The following is a 21,903-nucleotide window of genomic DNA, read 5'->3' as shown; positions in this document are numbered from 1 at the left end:
AAATAAAACTAGGTATAAAACCTTCGTACCTCTATACACATAAAAAACACAATGAAATGATTTAAGGAGGACACGCAATTATAAACGTATTTTAAGTTAATAAAAATAATGTTAAAACATTATAAAGGTCAAGCGAAGGTACTAAAAGAAAATAACAAAAACTACCGAACTTATTTCAAACGAAAATTTCAAACGGGAAACCAAAAGCTCAAACACATCAAACAAATGGAAAACAACTGTCATATTCCTGACTTGGTACATGCATTATCCTATGTAGAAAATGGTGATTAAACCTAGTTTTATAGCTAGCTATATGTGTTTTCATCATTTTAAATTCAGTGTATCTCCTTCTGTATAGACATTTGACTAAACCGATATTAATAGACATATCATTAACTCAAGTATAAACAGGCACTACTGCTAGTATTACGTCTATAAATCTAAGTAACTACAAAAATATAAACAAAACATGTGCTAAAACAATTTATCTTTGTAAATTAAATGAAATAGCTGATTTCTTTTTAATTATATAATGGGACTCAAAAGTCATATATCCCTTGTTGTCGTTTCACATAATATGATATCTCAAACCAAAATAAAATACTGTCAGCATTCTCATCGTGTACTCACCACTCTTTCAACTGTTACTTCTCCTACATTATTGAAACCTTCACCTTGAATGGTAAATGTTGAACCTCCGCTGAGAAATAAAAATTAAAGAAATAACAGACAGATGTCTTCAAGTATAAAAACTATAACTTTTATAAAAGAATTTTGAGAAATGACGGTGATTTAAAACAAATATAGCTTTCAGTCTATGTTGAATATATGCCAATAGGAAAGCCATCTTACAATACAACTAAAGGAAAAAGACACAGTTTCAATTTTATTTTAACCATTGTATAATGACATTTCTAATTGAATTAATCATTTATTTAAAATCTATTACTCATACCTCTTTTGAGCTGTTTGTGGTTCGCTTGAAATATTAAATGTTGGATCTGGTAAATATTGAAATGTTTTGCGCAGTTCCAATATTGTCAAGTCATCAATCACAACGTGTAGCAGGGTCATATTTCGAGGTTCTTGAGATTTTCCAGTTTTGCATTTGATGTTTGTTGACCTGATAGTATTTTCTAAAAGACTGTAATAAAATTTAAAAAAAATATTCAAATGCAAACAGATTTTATTGCATATATTTGGCATCTTTTAAAAAAGATTGAAAGTACAATTTGTGCATAGGAAATTATTTTTCGATTATTAAAGACCAAACTTGTGTAGATATCTACCGACATTCAAACAAAAGCTTTGGGGTTGTTCTCAAGATCTAAGAAAAGGAAATGTGTTTTTTATTATTTGATACTCGTTTTTAAACTATATACATATGTAAGGTTCTTCGTAAGTTTGTTTCCTTTCATATAGCTTAACCTGAATTTTAACCCTTTTGTCTTTTAGATGAAAATATAATTAATAAAAAATAACAGGCTTATTATTTTGTATACCAGACGCGCGTTTCTTTTACATAAGACTCTCATCTTTACAGCACATTGTTCAGGTCACCACCGAAATCATGACTAGCTTATTGTCCTCGGACGTCATAACATTATTTCTTACTATATGTGTCATGAATGAAAGTGTCTATGTTTTCTTCAATGCTTTAGTTGTTATCTTGTTTGTGCATAGAAGTTATCAAATGGGGGCGAAATTATCAGAGGGACAGTCAAACTCAATTGCAAAGATCGAAAATTAACTGACAACGTCATGGCTAAAAAAGAAAAAGCCATCAGAAAAATAATAGTAAACAATACACAATATAGAAAACCAAAGACTTATCAACACGTTTCTGTCATGAAATGATGAAATGAAAGCAGGTTAATAACTTTAACTGGAATAATAAATATGCAGACTTGATTTAGAATGGTGTTTGCTAGTGTCTCAAACATACACAATATATTCACACCAACTATAATGAACCAACTGTGAGGACGTGTGAAGACATGGTCAAAGCTGGTCGCGGCAAAAAAAAAAGAAGATAAATAGGCATCACACTGAAACAAATTATTGGACTTGAATCTCATGCTAATCACATGCACTTAAACCCTTTAGGACTGAACAGTGTACCAACTTTTATGCAATTATTATACAGAGAACGGGGATCGTTATTAACGTATTGATATAGGCTTTAAATCTGTTGTGTTCAATTTCGTTGTATATAGGTTCTTTAAAACAATATGTATCCGCTATTCTGGAGTTGTATGCAATACTAAAATATATTTATAATATATTTAGTAGTAAACGCAGTAGTTTTCAAATATTTGATAAATAGCTTGCTGTTTAATCCGTATCCTTCAATTTGATGCGCACCATGTATCGCAACCTTTTATCGCATGTCAACCCTTTAACACATTTCTTTATCGCACAACTGCTCGAATTTTGCATTTATGAACGTAGTGATTCCGACTTAATTTACATGAGTTCCGATGTTGATTAAACTTTATTTTTTTGTATTTTAAACGTGCATATTGTACGCACGCGTCTCAAAAGAGTCACTTGTTTATTACAGTATACTTATAACTAAATTTTTGGTTTATTGTTACTTTTTTTTTAATTACAGGTTTTATACCGAATGTGTTATATATAGTACAACATTATTAAGGAGAATAAAAAAACCTCATAGAAATAGCATACAAAACACAAACAAACAACAACTAAAAATACAATAGACAACATGTTTCTATGGACAAGAAGACACACATTATAAGGTAATCAAGGTTATTCGGATAAAAAGGCAGTTCCATATATGATAAAGCTCTTAAATCATGGAAAAATAAATCTAAAGGTATCAGTCAGCAGTTCCTAAATACTCTAATGATTAATTCAATGATAAATTAATTGAATGATAAAGCGTTAAAACATGGCAAAAAGTCCCAGGCATGATACGGCATGGGATATTGATTTTGTCATGTATTATTCTCTACATGTATTTATCAGGAACAATCAAACATTAAAATTGTAAACACTATGATATATGAACAATTGAATTCTTAAGGAGCCATATCATAAAAAAAATAATCGGACAACTATTCAAATTTATTTCAGCTAAGTCTTAGAAGTTTTAAGGGTATATTCAAATCTGTAATTTTATCGATTACGTCCTAATACCGACTATTGGCATTTTGTCTGAAAACTTAAAATAACAAATAAACTAAACTCAAATGAAATTTCCAACCAGAAAGTCGCGTATCAAATGTTAAAATCACATGAATGTGAATTTGCATTGGGGTATAGGCATGCATAGCAGGAAACCTCTCGACGCATACGATGCTTCTCCTTATATAGTGCATGCAATGCCGTCAGTTTTTCTTTACCTTAATCAATTTATGAGATTTGGTCAGCGTTAATGTTTATGTAGTATTTCATTGGCTTGATGATTTTAAGTTTTGAATCTCGTAACTAGTAATTAGTCTTAGTTTTATACCTGAACTCTGGTTACTGTTTATCAAATTTTGATTAGATCTGTCATGTGATATACATTTCCTACATTTTTATACATATAACTTCCACTAATGCGATAATTATTTAGGCTGACTAGTAATAAAGTTTTTAGTCATGTGGATTAGTAGAAATAAACATAAACAAAGTAACTAGTATACAAAGCATAATGTTGGCAGCAGCACATATTACTATACCTGCATTTTATACAAAAATCCTCATCACAAAACGATATATTGTACCGATCTTGTCCTTTAAAATCAATATGTTCACCTCTAATTGTTACAGTTGTACCACCAAAAACGATTCCTTTTAATGGTGAGACTTCTATGATCATAGGTTTCTGAAATATTTTTCACAAAACAATGTATTTTAAATAAAATGTAAATAACAAAAATACGGGAATTCCGAGGAAAATTCTAAACAGAGAGTTCCTCTTCAATTGGATATCAAACGCTCAAACACATCAAACGAAAGGATAACTACTGTCACATTCCTTTATTTGTACAAGCATTCTCTTATGTCGAAAAGTGTGGATTCTATAGGTAGCTAAACATTTTACCTGTGAGACAGTCGCATAAAATTCAACAATATTGACAACAATGTGTGAGGGTAAATAGACGAAAAGATAATCATGTTATCAAACATGATGATATGCATTTATATGATTTCAACAAAATGTATGTTAACTTTATCATTCATGAAAGAGAGAAAAAAACACTGACGGAAAATGCATTGATAAATAAAGTCGATGTAGACAACTCAAAATCGACTTATATATGTTAAGATTTTGAGAAGGAAATATAAAAAAAAATATCATAAAGAAATAGTACGCCATTAGTGTTTTGTTCTTTATTTATAAGCCCAATTGAAAAGGCTGCAGTGGCACGGTGATGGCATGTCTTATATCAAATAGTTCTTAAATTCTCCGCTATAATATAATGAATATAATATACAAATTTATACGCAACTGAGGCTCTGACACCTCCTGGTTTATATGTACGTCTAATATTTGGCCAATAAGTTTGGTCATATCAATAAGCTCGTACACAAATATTTATAAAGTATTGGCGTTCATTTGTTGGGTTAGCGTTACTAATGATTTTTATCTAGAAAGACTCTTAAGACACATCAACTTATAAAGTTTTAGTTTCGTTTTGCAGATGTTCACACATAGCTAACCATTTATCCCTCATTATTTGTCAAATTAAGGAATCTAAAATATATTTATTATCAAATTATGAATAAAAACAATTGTGTATTACTAAATGTTTAATAAAATAAGTATCATGTTAAACAGTGATGCAAGTTAATGAGCCTTTTACCTAAAGTATACATATTGCTCATACATTCTTTGACATACCTTAAAACTGAAGTATTTATAAGTTTGGTTGCTGTAATTAATTGAATTGACTGAAACACTTATTCCCTCTGTCTGATTGGTGTTGCCTTTTCCAATAACACAAGTCAGCCTGTAAGAACAGATGCAATATAAGAACAAGGCAAAAGAAAGCACTTATTTTGAACTAGGTATAATAAGCGTGATTTACTGTTACAATGTTTTATATAAATCTTTTGTTTTTCATCAGCTTTACAATATCTAAATTTCGGAATTTCAAATGTTGCCTCTAGTACTAGCATCCCTGAAAAGACATTTGCTGTCGAAATCTGCAACTAGTGCAGTAAAATTGGAACCGTTTATGGGATTATAAACAAATTTGGTTTCGATTATTTGTTTTGACTATGAGTATTACCCAAAACCAAAAGATAACCAAACCCCATTTCCTATAACAAGATATTTACCACTATTATTTTTACGAGTACCAATGATCTTTCAAATTAATTGAATTGTAATTTTTTATGATTTGTAATAGCTTTCGCACCTTGTATTTTTGTTTGTTTGTGTATAAACGTAAATTTCAGAATTAATTATGTTACAAGATGTCAACATTATCTGCTATAAATTAACATTTCAACGAGTGTGATTCCTTTAATAATTTGAAATAAATCTAAAACACCGTGGGTAAAAGGATTGCATCATACGAATCACATTATTTGCTACTTCGAAATCACGTAGTGCCTGTATCTCATTTAGCATTCTTTGTTCTTTTGTTTTATATTTGTTTAATTTATTTATATTTCCCCCCCCTCTTCCCCCATTAGTACTTTATTCTGAAGTTTTGTTCATATACGGTATAAAAAATATTTACTCAGTATTTGGTATTGTAACTGTAACGTTATGACATATCACTCCACTAATATTAAGAGAAATATTATCAGTAGTATTTCCAAGATATTTCCCTGTAATGGTCACCAATGTACCACCATTAACTGGTCCACTTGATGGATAAACCTGTTTGAACAAAATGATATTATCAGATCGACAAGCTAAGATACATAAACGTTAAACTTTAAAAAACCTATAATAATCGAACAAATAACGAAATGGTAGGGTTAACAATAATAGTCTCATCAACATCCCTTTAACCTTGATATTGTTAACAAAAAAGAAAAAACGACATAGTCTGTTCCTTACACATTGTAAACGTTTTCATATAACTTATATGTATTGTTTCGAAAAATAAAATTCATGTGGTATATTTCATTTCAGTCCACAAAGCTATATACGCTGCAGCTTATTAAAAACAGTTTACATTGAATACTTTGAAAATTGCACAAGTTTATGGTGGACATGAAATATTACATGTTTTAGTTTAAAAGTCCAAATAAATAGTTGTTTAAAAAAACACCAATATATAACATCATAATATGTAAATGAGTTTTATTATACTTCAGGTTGAAAACCAATTTTGATTGGTAAATAAGAGAAAAACATGTTACACTATATAAGCGGAAGACAATTTTGTAATGGCACATTCTAGTGCATACCAATCCAAAATCGATAATGTCGGGTGGCGAAATATATAAGGGGGCCAGTCAAACTCATAAATCGAATATAAATCATTTGGTTTTACAGGTTGTGACTAAGATAAAGAGTTATCTCATTGGTACTTATACCACATCTTCTTATATCGTTAGACTTTCATAGAATTAAAAGGAAACGAGAAACATTAGTAAAAATACTCATAATATAAAAAATCAATGACAAAGAAACCCTTAAAAATGTTAAGCCCGTCGTGTTGCAAACCTGTAAAATAAATAAATCGGTAGGTCACATTTCGAAGAGGGAACGGGATTATAGTTACGGCATTAGGATAATATCTGCTATCATTTGTGAAACGTTTTTCCATAACACGAATGGATGATTTCGACTCTAACATTTGAAACTATTGGTTTAATAGCTTCCTTGTGTGAAGCAAGTCTTTATCAAGTAAAATCATGATAGGATATCCTTCGTATGCAGGCGCTGTAAATTTTTCAACCGACACCTCATTGTCAATTTATAGATGTAAGTCAAGATATGAGTCGAACTTAATTGTATGCATGGTATCTCTTGTTCGATGGGATAGATGCGTTCAACATAGTCACCAAAATTTGAATTATGTAGCGAAAGAACATCATCTGTATAGCGAAAAAGCAAGTGAAAGGATACTTAAAGAGCTTTGACTTTTGCACATGATATGAACTATTTGTTAACGTTTAAATTCATTGCAAATCATATAATTACTGATAGTATTCTCCACCTGATAATTTGATTTTGACAATAGTTAATGAAGTTTGAAAAAAAACTTATCTTAGATTTCAATGAAGTAATGACCTTCCCTGGAGAAATTGAAACTGTCCTAAAATTATGAAATTCCAAACAATATAAGACAAATTCATATTATCATTCTAAACTTGATAATCTGTTTTCTGAAGTCACAACCCTTTATAAATCAAAATAATATTTGACTAATGTAATGAAGTATTACCTTATCAACTATCGGAACACATGTTTTGGCTAAAGTAATTGAGTTGACCATACAGTGAGCATCTGCAAAATAAAAACCACGATACTCACATGTTGTGATAGGTTTTGCTACTCTACAATGTTTTCCTTCTTCGCGAACAGTTGAAGGAATTCATAGCAGTTAAAAATAAAAAGAGAATTCGAAACTGAATTCCACTTAACATGTTTTCTAAGAGAACATGTTCACACGTTATATTTGATCATAATAACAACCTTCAACTCAATCAAGAAACGGATACATGCATAATATGAAATACTTTAAAATGATACAGAAAACTACGTGTAAGGCGTACACAAGTTTAACAATGAAAATGCAATACAATTTTCCGATTTTCATCACTTTCCGAAACTTTATCTAGTGACAATACACAGATTGTTTCAATATTCTATTTCAAGATCTTTAATAACGAGAGATTAAAATAAAACATTAAAAGCTTGATATCAGGTGTCATTTCACGCGATCAATGATTTCATACAACGTTATATATGGTTCTTCATTATAAATGTAAATTTTGAATTACAAAATCTCTCGGCCGTTTTCTGTATTGCTGTAGTAATAACATTAACGGTACCAATTTTCCTGCACCAGATACGCATTTCGACAACACATGTCTCTTCAGTGATGATCGTAGCCAAAATATTTGAAATCCAAAGCTTATGTAAAAGATGAAGAGCTATAATCTAAAAGGTCTAAAAGAATAGCCAAATCCGATAAAGGAATCAGAGCTTTGCATAAGGGAGATACATTCCTTAATTTATAATAATTTCTAATATTTTGTAACACAAAATTTTAATAACACAAAAAATCCGTATTTTCATGCCAGTACCGAAGTACTGTTCGGTACTGGCTACTGGGCTGATGGTACCCTCGTGGACTAACAGTCCACCAGCAGAGGCATCGACCCAGTGGTAGTAATAACATTAACGGTACCAATTGTCCTGCACCTGATGCGCATTTCGACAATACATGTCTCTTCATTGATGCTCGTAGCCAAAATATTTGAAATCCAAAGCTTATATAAAAGATGACGAGCTATAATTTTAAAGGTCCAAAAAGTATAGCCAAATCCGTGAAAGGAATCAGAGCTTTGCATGAGGGAGATGTTAGAATGCACGATGGTTTACTCAATTTTACTGTTACATGTGTGATTGATTTTGATAGCTCTTTTACATCACTGAAAGCATCGATATCATGGGTTTCCAAATTTACCATAACCACTATGCCGAACTGGAGATTATTACTACCAAATATTTCAACACTTTGGGGAAAAATTATCTTACCTTCAACATGCATTTAGATATTGTTAAATCACTAAAAAATTATTTGAAAATATACCAAACTTTTATTTGCAAGTAGTTTCAAGCTGGGTGAAACCAGGGGGAAGTTTCACAAACGTTAATGATCATTTTTCATTTATTTAGGGACATAGATACGTTAAATATTGCAACAACAGTTTGTTCTTTCAAAACTGGGTAGCCAGTGGATTGATTTATATCAACAACATACTTGACCGTGAGCGAAAGTTATCAGAGGTTTTTATTTAAGAAAAAATAACTAATAAATTTAATTGGATTGCAGAGTTTACAATATAAAAATTCCCATCCCAAAGGGATGGCAGCAAGTTCTAATTGAAGAAAACTCTCTAAAGTGTAAAATCAATATCAATAAGGATAATTTTAGATGGGGAAATAAACAAATACAATCAAAAGATATCTATAATAAATGTTATATAATTGTCTGGTAGATAAAAAAAAATATACACAGCCAATTGGTATCAAAGTTTGGACAAAATATTTTAAGTTAGATGGCAAGCCAAATATGTCATTCGTAAACGATTTTGTATTTAAATTTTTAAGAGAGAATAAGATGAAAATTAGATGGAAACTGCTAAATAATATTATTGCCACAAATCAATTACTATTTAAATTGAAAATTTCTAATATTAGTAAATGCAACTTTTGTAAAACTGAAGAGGAAGATTACTTTCATTTCCCCTTTAAAAGAATTTTGGGATAAAGTGGAACATCTGCTTGCACAACTCAGTTTTAAAAATAAGATATCAGTTAAACATATAGTATGTTTATACAAAATATCAGATCAGGCAAATTATGGTTATAACTATTTTAGACAGTTTTAGGTTTTTGCATGTTTAAGTCATACTATGTTACAGAGCAAAATTTGAAATATATAGATGTGTATTAAATGTTTATAAAGGAATAAAGAAGGGTTATAAATGAATCAAAATAATTTCTCAAAGTGTATATTTGAAGAAAGTAATTTAATAGAATAATTTGCATATATTGTTATAGTTTATAACTTTTTGAAATTTTGGATCCTCAATGCTCTTCAATGTTGTATTTGTTTTGTTTATAACTATTTTGATATGGGCGTCAGTGATGAGTCTTGTGTAGACGACACGCGCGTCTGGCTTACTAAATTATAATCCTGGTATCTTTGATTACTATTTACACCACTGGGTCGATGCCACTGCTGGTGGACGTTTCGTCCCCGAGGGTATCACCAGCCCAGTAGTCGGCACTTCGGTGTTGACATGAATATCAATTATGTGGTCATTTTTATAAATTTCCTGTTTACAAAACTTTGAATTTTTCGTAAAACTTAGGATTTTCTTATCCCAGGCAAAGATTACCTTAGCCCTATTTGGCACAACTTTTTGGAATTTTGAATCCTTAATGCTCTTCAATTTTGTATTTATTGGTTTATAACTATTTTGATATGAGCGTCACTGATGAGTCGTGTGTAGACGAAACGCACGTTTAGCGTACTAAATTATAATCCTGGTACCTTTGATAACTATTTACACCACTTGGTCGATTGCTCTGCTGGTGGACGTTTCGTCCCCGAGGGTATCACCAGCCCAGTAGTCAGCACTTCGGTGTTGACATGAATATCAATTATGTGGTCATTTTTATAAATTTCCTGTTTACAAAACGTTAAATTTTTCGAAAAACTAAGGATTTTCTTATCCCAGGCATAGATTACCTTAGCCGTATTTGGCGCAACTTTTTGGAATTTTGGATCCTAAATGCTCTTCAATTTTGTATTTGTTTGGTTTATAACTATTTTGATATGAGCGTCACTGATAAGTCTTGTGTAGACGAAACGCGCGTCTGGCGTACTAAATTATAATCCTGGTACCTTTGATAACTATTTACACCACTGGGTCGATGCCTCTGCTGGTGGACGTTTCGTCCTCGAGGGTATCACCAGCCCAGGAGTCGGCACTTCGGTGTTGACATGAATATCAATTATGTGGTCATTTTTATAAACTTCCTGTTTACAAAACATTGAAATTTTCGAAAAACTAAGGATTTTCTTATCCCAGGCATAGATTACCTTAGCCGTATTTGGTACAACTTTTTGGAGTTTTTGACCCTCAATGCTCTTCAATTTTGTATTTGTTTGGTTTATAACTATTTGATATGAGCGTCACTGATGAGTCTTGTGGTAGACGAAACGCGCGTCTGGCGTACTAAATTATAATCCTGGTATCTTTGATAACTATTATGTAATATCGTTATTATATTCTGAGTATGTTCCTTGAAACACAAAGGTTTTTTCACAGAAATACTCCTCTGGCGCTTTGACAGTGAATATAATTGTAACAAGCTATATTAAGAATAAATCATATATTTGTTGTTAAAAAAAATTTTAAAAAATATTTCTGTTATAGTAGGATATAAAATATCTGCGTATACCGGTATATTGTATCTAGAAATTTCCAACGGACAAAATTCCAACGGTTGGTAACATTATTATTTCACCATCAATCAGTCAATTCGTACACATAAATTTTGATTTTCATTCGATAATATAGAATACCATGCTACTGACATCGTACTCGGACTTCATTAAAACCGAGTTTTACTGTGTGTATGGCTATGTGTTTCTTTATTCTACATTGGCTAGAGGTTTAGGGGGAGGCTTAAAGTGTAAAAATAAACAGGTTGCGTCTGTCTGTTTCAAGTCAGAAACCTCTGACCTTTGTTAGTCTTGTATGGTTTTTTTTATAATTTTAGCTCATTCATACGTTTTGGAGTTAAGTGTGACATCCATTTTAACTGAACTAGTACACAGTTTTATTTAAGGACAGCTGAGGACCAAATCCGTGTGCGGGATACAATACAGTATTTATTACAAAACATGAGTGATTTCTTGTCATTAGAAAAAAAGGTGTGCATATATATTTCATTAGCGTATAGTGTTTATTGTTTTATGTCCTGGTTATGCTTGAAAATGTTGTGTTTCTTGATTTTATACTTATTTATTGTTTGATCTTTAGAATTTGCAGAAATTGATAACATGAGTTATTCGAAAGCATAACAGACCTCACAAACCACCTACCTTAGTATTATATTTGTATATATTATACCCCAGTAGCCAGTACTTCGGTACTGGCATGAAAATACGGATTTTTTGTGTTATTAAAATTTACTGTTACAAAATGATAGAAATTATTATAAATTAAGGAATGTATCTCCCTCATGCAAAGCTCTGATTCCTTTCACGGATTTGGCTATACTTTTTGGACCTTATGGATTATAGCTCTTCATCTTTTATATAAGCTTTGGATTTCAAATATTTTGGCCACGAGCATCACTGAAGAGACATGTATTGTCGAAATGCGCATCTGGTGCAAGAAAATTGGTACCGTTAATTTTATTACCACCACTAGGTCGATGCCTCTGCTGGTGGACTATTAGTCCCCGAGGGTATCACCACCCCAGTAGCCAGTACTTCGGTACTGGCATGAAAATACGGATTTTTTGTGTTATTAAAATTTACTGTTACAAAATGATAGAAATTATTATAAATTAAGGAATGTATCTCCCTCATGCAAAGCTCTGATTCCTTTCACGGATTTGGCTATACTTTTTGGACCATATGGATTATAGCTCTTCATCTTTTATATAAGCTTTGGATTTCAAATATTTGTGGCCACGAGCATCACTGAAGAGACATGTATTGTCGAAATGCGCATCTGGTGCAAGAAAATTGGTACCGTTAATTTTATTACTACCTTAAAGTTTCTAAAATCAAATACAACAGATGTACAAACAAACGAAAATAATAACAGACGTTCAAGCACCTACCATTTTGCCTATTTATTTCATATGTCGTTAGAGAAAAACGCACTATATAAAAGCCCTTCAAAGATACTAAGCTTTTAATTGGAACGCCAGATTCGATATGTCTCTATAACATGTATAATGCTGATCAAAAGACGTTAAAATGATGAATTAAACTGCAACTTATGAAAGCTTCAAAAATATTCAAGTTATATTGTGGTGTTCAATTACTATTGATTGTGGAAACATTAATATATCGATATAAAGAAATACCCCCCAAAACTGAACTTGAAACATAAATTTAACTTTCAAAGAGCCCAAATGTAGAAATGTGTTAAAACTTATTCGATAACCTGTTTATCCAAAGAACTAACTGACGAAGCTTGATAGAAAGATATTGACAGGGAAAATGTAAATGCGAAAAATGTATTCACACATCTAAACAGCTTTGTGTAGGTTAAGTTTCTATTTAGAATTAAGTTAAATTGCCAGAGTGACATTTTCAGATACAATAACAGAATTGAACAATGGGAGATAATAAATCTCAATTCTAATGTGAAAATCTCTTACAATTTCGGATACTGATGCAAGAGATTGCTAAATAGGTTCTTTTATTATATCTATCAGAGTTTATATACATCTCCTCAGACTACTCGAATTTTCATATCATAACGTAATTTTCAATTTATATTTATGTTTTTGCTGTTCACAATACATAATTATCTGTAATTCGTAGTCTTTTGTCATAGCATATCCTTTTTAGAAATTTCATTTTTGTATATTTTCATTTAAATATGCTCAAATTTTAATTGCTTCCTTTGATATATTTTTAATCTAAGCAAGGAGATATAAATATTAAAAAAAATCACATATACATGAGATAACCATATTCAAAAAGAAGTTGGGTATACGTCTATCAGACCTCAACTATCTGAAACACATACAATACCAGAAGGACATATAATACATTAAACAGTATGTGCTTTTCCTACCTATTTCACATTGATCACCACTCCAACCATCTAAACATCCAAATGTACATGTTCCGTTTTCTAAGTCACATGGTCCTGTACAGTAAACTGGGCACATTTTATTACAAAGAGGGCCATAGTTTGCAGGAGGACAACCTAAAAACAAAATATTTCAAATTCCGGAGTAAATATATTTCTTTAAAGCTTTAAATAATGTCTAATTGGTAACGTAATCAAAATGTTCAACTACTTTTACTTGCGTGGATACTGAATACTATCATAAAACATAAAAATTAAATACACCAGGCGTACTTAGGGTGAGTTGCGATTTCTATTGATCTTAAACAAAATAAAGACGTACTTTCTTTGGTCGGGAAATAGCGATTGATGAAGGTGCTGTACACAGTTCAAGATAGGTCTAATATCGATTATTTTTATGATTCACAATATTATTATAATATTCAAAAAAAAAAATAATACAAAATACAAGATGTAGTCTATTAATTACAATTTTGATTTTTTTTCACTCGATTACAAAAAATATAAAAAAAAAAGAAATTAAAAGGAGAATTATTACCCAATAAATAGTCCTTCTCGCAGGGGCAAATAAATACCAGAGGTAGCTTGATTATGTTTATTATAACGCACTTACCCTTTCTCGTTTAATAGAAAATAATTATATGTTATACTCACAAACATGTTTAACCCCGCCGCATTTTTGCGCCTGTCCCAAGTCAAGAGCCTCTGGCCTTTGTTAGTCTTGTATTATTTGAATTTTAGTTTCTTGTGTACAATTTGGAAATTAATATGGCGTTCATTATCACTGAACTAGTATATATTTGTTTAGGGGCCAGTTGAAGGACGCCTCCGGGTGCGGGAGTTTCTTGCTACATTGAAGACCTGTTGGTGACCTTCTGCTGTTGTTTTTTTCTATGGTCGGGTTGTTGTCTGTTTGGCACATTCCCCATTTCCATTTTCAATTTTATAGTACATGAGAGTACAGGCAGTAAGCAATGTAATACATGAATTACTACTTTCCATTGCAGATAAATATTATAAAAGTGAACTCTTAAAAATCTGCATTATCGAAGTGTGCAAGCCTCCCTAAGAATTTCCATAGCAAGCGACCAAGAGAAAAAATCGCGAGAACTGTGGGCGCTCTAGTTGTAATAAATAAAAAAAGGAAAAATAAAACTATGAACGAGTTCATAAGTTATTTTGTTGATATCATAAACCTTGTACAATGGTTGAATATAAAACCAAAATAAAAATTAAAAAAGGGACAAAAGATTTAGGTAAAATAATATAAAATCTAACTTTTATACGAGTCCTTTAAATTAGTGTTTTTTTAAAGAAAAATTAACTTTTGATATACAATAGAAAGGACAAAACCAATAAAATTATCACTAAAAATAACATCAGATGTTAAAACGATTGAAATTTTAAAATTATTTTTTAACGTTTGCTTTGTCATTACTTAAAAGTGTGGAATTTTGGAAAAGTTGATGTATATGTTCAAATGTTGCAATGTGAATCGAAAGTTTGAATATATATTCTACACTGACCAGACAATAGATGTTTTATGGTCATGATCTGACCAAGTATTATATTATCTATATACTTGGGAAGAGTAAAATTATATTCATCATCATCTTAAATTTAAAAAAAAAGAACATCAGAAATTTAGAAATACTTCATAAAACTTAAATTTTTTCGGAAACTGATGATTGTCTTATCCCAGGAGTAGATAACCTTAGCCGTATTTGGCACAACTTTTTGAAATTTTGGGTCCTCAATGCTCTTCAACTTTGTACATGTTGTACTAGTTTGGCTATTTAACTATTTCGATCTGAGCGTCACTGATGAGTCTTATGTAGAAGAAACGCGCGTCTGGCGTATTAAAGTATAATCCTGGTATCTTTGACAACTATTTACACCTCTGGGTCGATGCCACTGCTGGTGGACATTTCATCCCCGAGGGTATCACCAGCCCAGTAGTCAGCACTCCGGTGTTGACTTGAATATCAATGATATGGTCATTTTTATAAATTTCCTGTTATAAAACTTTAACTTTTTCGGAAACTAAGGATTTTCTTATCCCTGGAGTAGATAACCTGAGCCGTATTTGGCACAACTTTTTGAAATTTGGGGTCCTCAATACTCTTCAAATTTGTATTAGTTTGGCTATTTAACTATTTCGATCTGAGCGTCACTGATGAGTCTTATGTAGACGAAATGCACGTCTGGCGTATTAAATTATAATCCTGGTACCTTTGATAACTATCATCAGTAACAAATAAATCCTTCTGACGAAAAATAAACTCGATTAGGATATCCTTTTGTGTAAATTCCAATGACAAAGAACAATTTCCAAAAATCACAAACGAACCTGCATTCAACAATTCTTACCGCATGTGTAAGTTTGTAAATACCTGTTTCCCATCTAACGAGAGCTCGAGGTAGTGTATACAATTTAATTTTTTTTATAGATTATTTACATGTAAGGATCGAAGACACACTACTATGGTCGCATCGAAATTATTGATTAAATCAAATGGTGTCTTATGTTCACTTATTCCAAAAACCAAGTTTCCTGTAAATCAATCAAAGCAAACTCACGATATGGTACATATAAACATGTGAAAAAATATAATTAATAATCTGACAAATATAGTCCTGTAATCCTTTTAACAAAACAAAAAGTGTCAAAATCAAAAAGATCTTTTTGATCATTTCTACCAATAATGTAACATTTTGAGGAAATCCATTACGGTACACTTGAGTTAGTGTGCAATATGTGAAAATAATGCCTAAAATCTAATGTTGAAAGTACGGTAACTATTAAACGACGGGGGAAATAATTTCAAAACCCCTTTCTTAAATTGAAGCCTTTGTAATAATTATGTTAAGAATAGCATGTGGATCGATAAAAGCAAAATACGATTATCGTACAAAGTGTTGAAAGGCGGAAGGATTGATTGACTATGATCCCTTCCATATTAGTATGTCCTATAAAAACAATAGATATTTTTCCAAAAACCGATTTTTTAAGATTGACTAGACTACTTATTTTATGGTTACCTAAATCGTTTTTTTTCATATGGAATTTCTTGAACCGTTAAATATTTTTCCTTCTAATACTAGAAGATTAATTTGTCAGCGGTTTTATTTCATTTTGATTCAATCACTTACCAACTATTCCAACTTCACAAACTTCAAGTGAAGAATTTTCGTCCTGAATTGGAGGTACATATATCATATATCGGAAAACGACATCAACAAGGATCACAGTTGGTAAAGTTTCATTTCTGTATAAAACAGTTCCATTTTCCCAAATACCACTTGAATTTGAAGCATAAATGGTATGATTACCTCCGTTTGAGTTGTTCTCTAAAATGAAAAAAACCGAAAGTTCTTAAATGTACTGACTATATACATAGACAATAATAGTGCATTGACTTGACATATCAACTATATAAGGATGAGGCATAGAAGCGGGGAATGCGAGGCTCTGTTGAGCTTTTCCCCGTTTCGGGCCGAATCCTTATATTGTTGATATGTCAAGTCGATGTACTATTAATGTCTTTATCCTGCAATCCAAATAAAAAAACTTTTCAATTGTTGTTTAATGTGTTAATATTATTATGTTATTTAAATATTAGGAATCTTCCCCATTTTAACAAAAGGTTATATCATGCAGGCGGATAAATATACAACACAACGAAATGTACATTACCTGTTAAAACCCGCAATCGATGGAGAACGCAATTGTTTGAGAATGAACTAAAATATCAACCATTAGCATAAAACATAATGATTTATAGTTTGCAAATCAAAAATATTAACGAGTGAAATATGTATTTTTTCTAAAAATTGCAAAAGAAATAAGTTTGAGTCGTTGTATACATTGGAAACAAGAACAGGTTGAATACGTTGTATGAATAATTGATTATAATTTCGGCAACTTTATTCAAATACTCATGAGGAAAAGTGATATCAGGTCAGTGACTGTATATGACATAGAAATATACGGTCAACGCATTTTGACTGCTCAAATAGAACGAGTGCAGTATAAATAAGTAATTCACATATACATCTGTTAAATGATATGTCAATTATTTTCAAATGAAAACTTTTGGAAGTGAATTTTATTGTATCGTTCCGAGACAATTCTTTGAGTTTGACTGTCCCTCTGGTATCTTACGCCCCTCTTTTGATGGTAAATTACCAATTTAAGGGCAACAACCTAACAACGGGTTGTCTGTATGGTCTGAAAATTTCAGGGCAGATAGATCTTGATGTTGTGAACCATATTATTCCGGTCAAATTTGCTCTAAATGCTTTGGTTTCAGAAATATGGGCGTAAACTGCACTTTACCCTAAGTTATATTCGTAGCCATGTCTGCCATTTTGGATCGCGGGCGGGGTCGTCGGACAAGTTTGGTTAAAGTCTTAGAAGTTTCAGAAAAGATTTTTGTAAAAAGTAAAATCACAAAAATACTGAACTCGGAAAGTCCATAATCACATGGCAAAATCAAATGACAAAACACATCAAAAACGAATGGACAAGAACTGACATATTCCTGACTTGGTACAGGCATTTTCAAATGCAGAAAATGGTGGATTAAACCTGGTTTTATAGCGCTAAACCTCTCACTTTGTTGACAGTCTCATCAAATTCCGTTATATTTACAATGATGCGTGAACTACACAGATATAAAAAACAAAATAGTCAAAATATGGGTACAGCAGTCATCATCGTGTAACAATTTTAAAAAGAACATTTTCACAGAACACAAAATCATCTATCTACAAACACATCTATTGATTCGCGTGTCTGACGTCAGAACATTTCATACGTCACATATTTTTGTCATTCAATGTTTATACAAACAATTAAAACAATTCACATGGGCAATGTTAGCATTCAGCGTTAAAAAATCAAAAGTATGTAATAATTTATTTCAGAAATAGACGGAGATTTCAAATAGTCCAAAATTTCTATAGAATTTATAAGAATCCACAAATAGTTCATTCAACTACGCGATTGAATAATTTTGACGTTTGTGGTTCACCGTATTTTCTAATTCATAATAGAAATATATCATAATGACATATTATAGAACGAAAACATACTGACGGGATCTTTTAAAGTACAGAGTCACGTTGTAAAAATCAAAAAAACACAAAAAAGATTACAAAAATTGTAAAAAATTGACTACAAAGGGTAACTCTTTAAGGGGTTAACTGTCCATTTTGGTCATGTGACTTATTTGTAGATCTTACTTTGCTGAACAATGTTCTGTTTACAGTTTATCTCTATCGATAATAATATTCAAGATAATGACCAAAAATAACAAAATTTTCAGGGCAGATAGATCTTGACCTGATAAACAATTTTACTCCTATCAGATTTGCTCTAAATACTTTAAGTTCAGAGATATAAGCTAAAACCTACATTTTCCCCTATGTTCTATTTTAAGCCATGGCGGCCATCTAGGTTGGTTGGCCGGGCACCGGACACATTTTTTAAAGTAGATATCCCAATGATGATTGTGTCCAAGTTTGGTTAAATTTGGCACAGTAGTTTCAGAGGAGAAGATTTTTGTAAAAGTTAACGACTACGGAAGACGACGGAAGACGACAAACGACGGACGCCGGACGCCAAGTGATAAGGAAAGCTCACGTGGACCTTCTGACCAGGTGAGCTCAAAAGGGATTTTTTAAGATTAACATACCAATTAAATCAAGAAAAATTTCCCTCACGAAGCTTTTTTCCTCTATGTCAACCTGCACCCATATTTCAGATCCTTGAGTTTTGATACAAGATGTTTTATTTCCATCAGTGACTAGACTAGTCTGTTTATCTCCGTTTGGATGTAATAAAACTGAACTGTTAGATGCAATGTTATCTGTAAATAATTGATAGTTAAACGTGAGACAACTTTTCCTCCTATTTGTACATATGTATTGATGACTACAAATATGTTTAATAACGTTTAATCTTTTGATAATTATTTGTACATATTTGAACAGACTGACCATGAATGTTGACCTAGCAAAATTTTAGACTGTTTAAAAAGAGTTAACTTCATTCGGTTTCAAATTAAGATAAAATACTCTCTGCAATAAAAAAAATGTATACAATGGAACCAATGCTTAGAAAAAATGCTTTGTCGTAAAATCATCAATTGAATAGTTTGTTAAAATAATGATATCACGTCCTTCCTTGTCTCTTGTATTATGGAAACTGTATTAAATTTAAATATCTGTATTGCGCTGTGGATTATATTTGTTTGTATCGAAAAATTGTAGATAAAATCATGTATATGTTAATTTAGAGAAATCTTTATCAGACTAGCTTAAACAAATTATGCTGAAAGAAAAAATGTCTGGTGTTACAATGTCAACCAAGTGCGTCAAAAAGGTAAGGCTGTTGTTCTTTTTTGAAAATAACATCGTCAATTAAACATAATGGCCAGGTGAAAGTATACAAGAGTTATTTTGAAGTGAGTAGAAAGTCTGGTTCAATGTAACAAGAATTAAATTCATGAGGCAATTGTAAAACTATTGATGAAACTTTCGCAGTCTTTTTTCCTACTAATTTTATAACTTAAATATTTTTGTTCTAACTTCGACAGCTTAAGGCGAAATATGCAAATGGTACAAATGTTGAAGTATAACAAAAATAATCTCGTTTCATGATGCCGTAATGTTTTACTTTTTTTCAATTTTCCAATGCTTTTTCATAACTCTTTAACGTAATCTTTGATTCATTATTTATATAGGTTTGATTGTTGCGATTGTGGTGAGTTTACATATGAATAAAACACACTTTTTGAGTATTGTATTTAAGTATTTTTAAAACACTGAAATCTAAAAAAAGGACAAATCTACAGTACATGATACCAAGCAAGTACGCAAATTATTAATACTTACGATTGTTACAAAAAGGTCCTGTTCGATGTCTTGTACAGCCATCGGTACATTTAGCAGTAGTTTTATCACAATTACTATTCAGACAGTTGTCATCGGTACATCCTCCCAAAATGCAGGAACCATTTCCAGGAAAGCAATGTTGCCCTGTACAACTTTCTGCACAAGGTATTCCGCAGTTACTTCCCCAAAAACTCTTTGGACAACCTTAAATAAATATGCAGATTCAAAACTCATTAAACTCAATAAATCAATATAGTGCCATCATTTGGTGTCATACAATATTTCGACTTTTGTCATTAAAAAGAGATTGCTGGAATTTGAAAAAAAAATTAAAAGGTACATACGGCGCGCAAATTTATACTTTTTTCGCTATTATTGTTTATCGTTTTATGGTCCTTGTTATGCTCGAAAATTGTGTTCTTCTTCATTTTTACCCTTTTTTATCTTTGTTTATCACTTTATATTTTTGATTTTCCAAAAAAAGGGGAAAAAAATACTTGCCATAAGTCCCTACAGTTACTTGTAAACTGTTTCAGTAAGTGTCATATAATAAACACTGTAACTTACTAGCGACATGATGTCGTAGTCTTTTGTTATCTTTAAATGCCATAATAGACGTTTAAAATGTAGTTTTACCGATTGACAGTTATTGCAGATTTTGCCATTTTGACAGTGTGCAGTCGCAGGACTTCGAATTGCAGGTGATACATGTGTAACAGGGTAGTCTTATCTTATCCTATCGACGTACCCGATCTTGCCCGGTTTTATGTTTATACGATTCTCTCAAGTTTGAGTTGGAAAGGGGAGACTTAGAGTGTCTATTGTTATTACTTTTCTACCGCTCAGTTTGGTGATTTCAATGATTTATGGCACTTGCGTAATAAAAGAGGGCATCTTAAGTTTTTCAATTCATTTATAAAATGAACGACACTAATTCACCGAAATTGTATTAAAGAGGAGCAGCACGACGCTTCTAATAGTGGAACAGGGTCTGTTATTCTTTATGTGTACGAGACACATACCAATGTGTTGTGGGTCTCGTGTTGTTCAGTCGTTACTTTCATGTGAACCTTTTAAGCAAATTTTTTTTAAGGTATTCAAATGGATAAAACCAGAGGATTTCAAAATTCTGACAAAAATTCAAAAACATGACAAGCAGACATCCTTAACTTCTGACAATTATTTTCACTCCAATAATCCGGAAGACTAATATCTCCAATTTTTTTTTTATATATATTATAAATTATTAAAGACAATGTGTTCCAAATATACATCCACGTAACAAAATACATTTATAGCGCAACTTTCTATGGCATATTCATAGGCATTATAAGTAAAAGTCGAATCAGGTTCTATTTGATTGATGTTTTATTATAGGTTTGTCTTATCCAAAGTAAAAGTCGAGTCAGGAATAATTGATCTATACGGAATGCTTCTTAGTTTGTAAAAATTACTAATATATGTAGCATGTTTTGAGCTACCATACAGCTTGTGTTCAGC

General features: G+C 31.4%; 1 protein-coding gene across 1 annotated transcript in view; it reads right to left on the bottom strand.

Moving 5' to 3' along the window:
* Window positions 1-21,903, bottom strand: part of LOC139514529 (plexin A3-like) — a 68,415-nt gene that overhangs the window by 17,051 nt on the left and 29,461 nt on the right. Inside the window, exons 5-14 of the mRNA XM_071303893.1 lie at window positions 20,404-20,607; window positions 19,203-19,376; window positions 16,657-16,854; window positions 13,486-13,620; window positions 7,365-7,426; window positions 5,703-5,845; window positions 4,856-4,964; window positions 3,690-3,835; window positions 956-1,144; window positions 631-700 (exon numbers count right to left, since the gene is read on the bottom strand). Coding sequence (XP_071159994.1) covers window positions 631-700; window positions 956-1,144; window positions 3,690-3,835; window positions 4,856-4,964; window positions 5,703-5,845; window positions 7,365-7,426; window positions 13,486-13,620; window positions 16,657-16,854; window positions 19,203-19,376; window positions 20,404-20,607 — 1,430 coding nt within the window. The remainder of the gene's footprint in view (window positions 1-630; window positions 701-955; window positions 1,145-3,689; window positions 3,836-4,855; window positions 4,965-5,702; window positions 5,846-7,364; window positions 7,427-13,485; window positions 13,621-16,656; window positions 16,855-19,202; window positions 19,377-20,403; window positions 20,608-21,903) is intronic.

Source organism: Mytilus edulis, chromosome 1 (genome assembly GCF_963676685.1).
Source record: "Mytilus edulis chromosome 1, xbMytEdul2.2, whole genome shotgun sequence".
Lineage (NCBI taxonomy): Eukaryota > Metazoa > Mollusca > Bivalvia > Mytilida > Mytilidae > Mytilus > Mytilus edulis.
The sequence above is the reverse complement of the archived record's forward strand: the minus strand, read 5'-3'. Positions and strand labels throughout refer to the sequence as shown.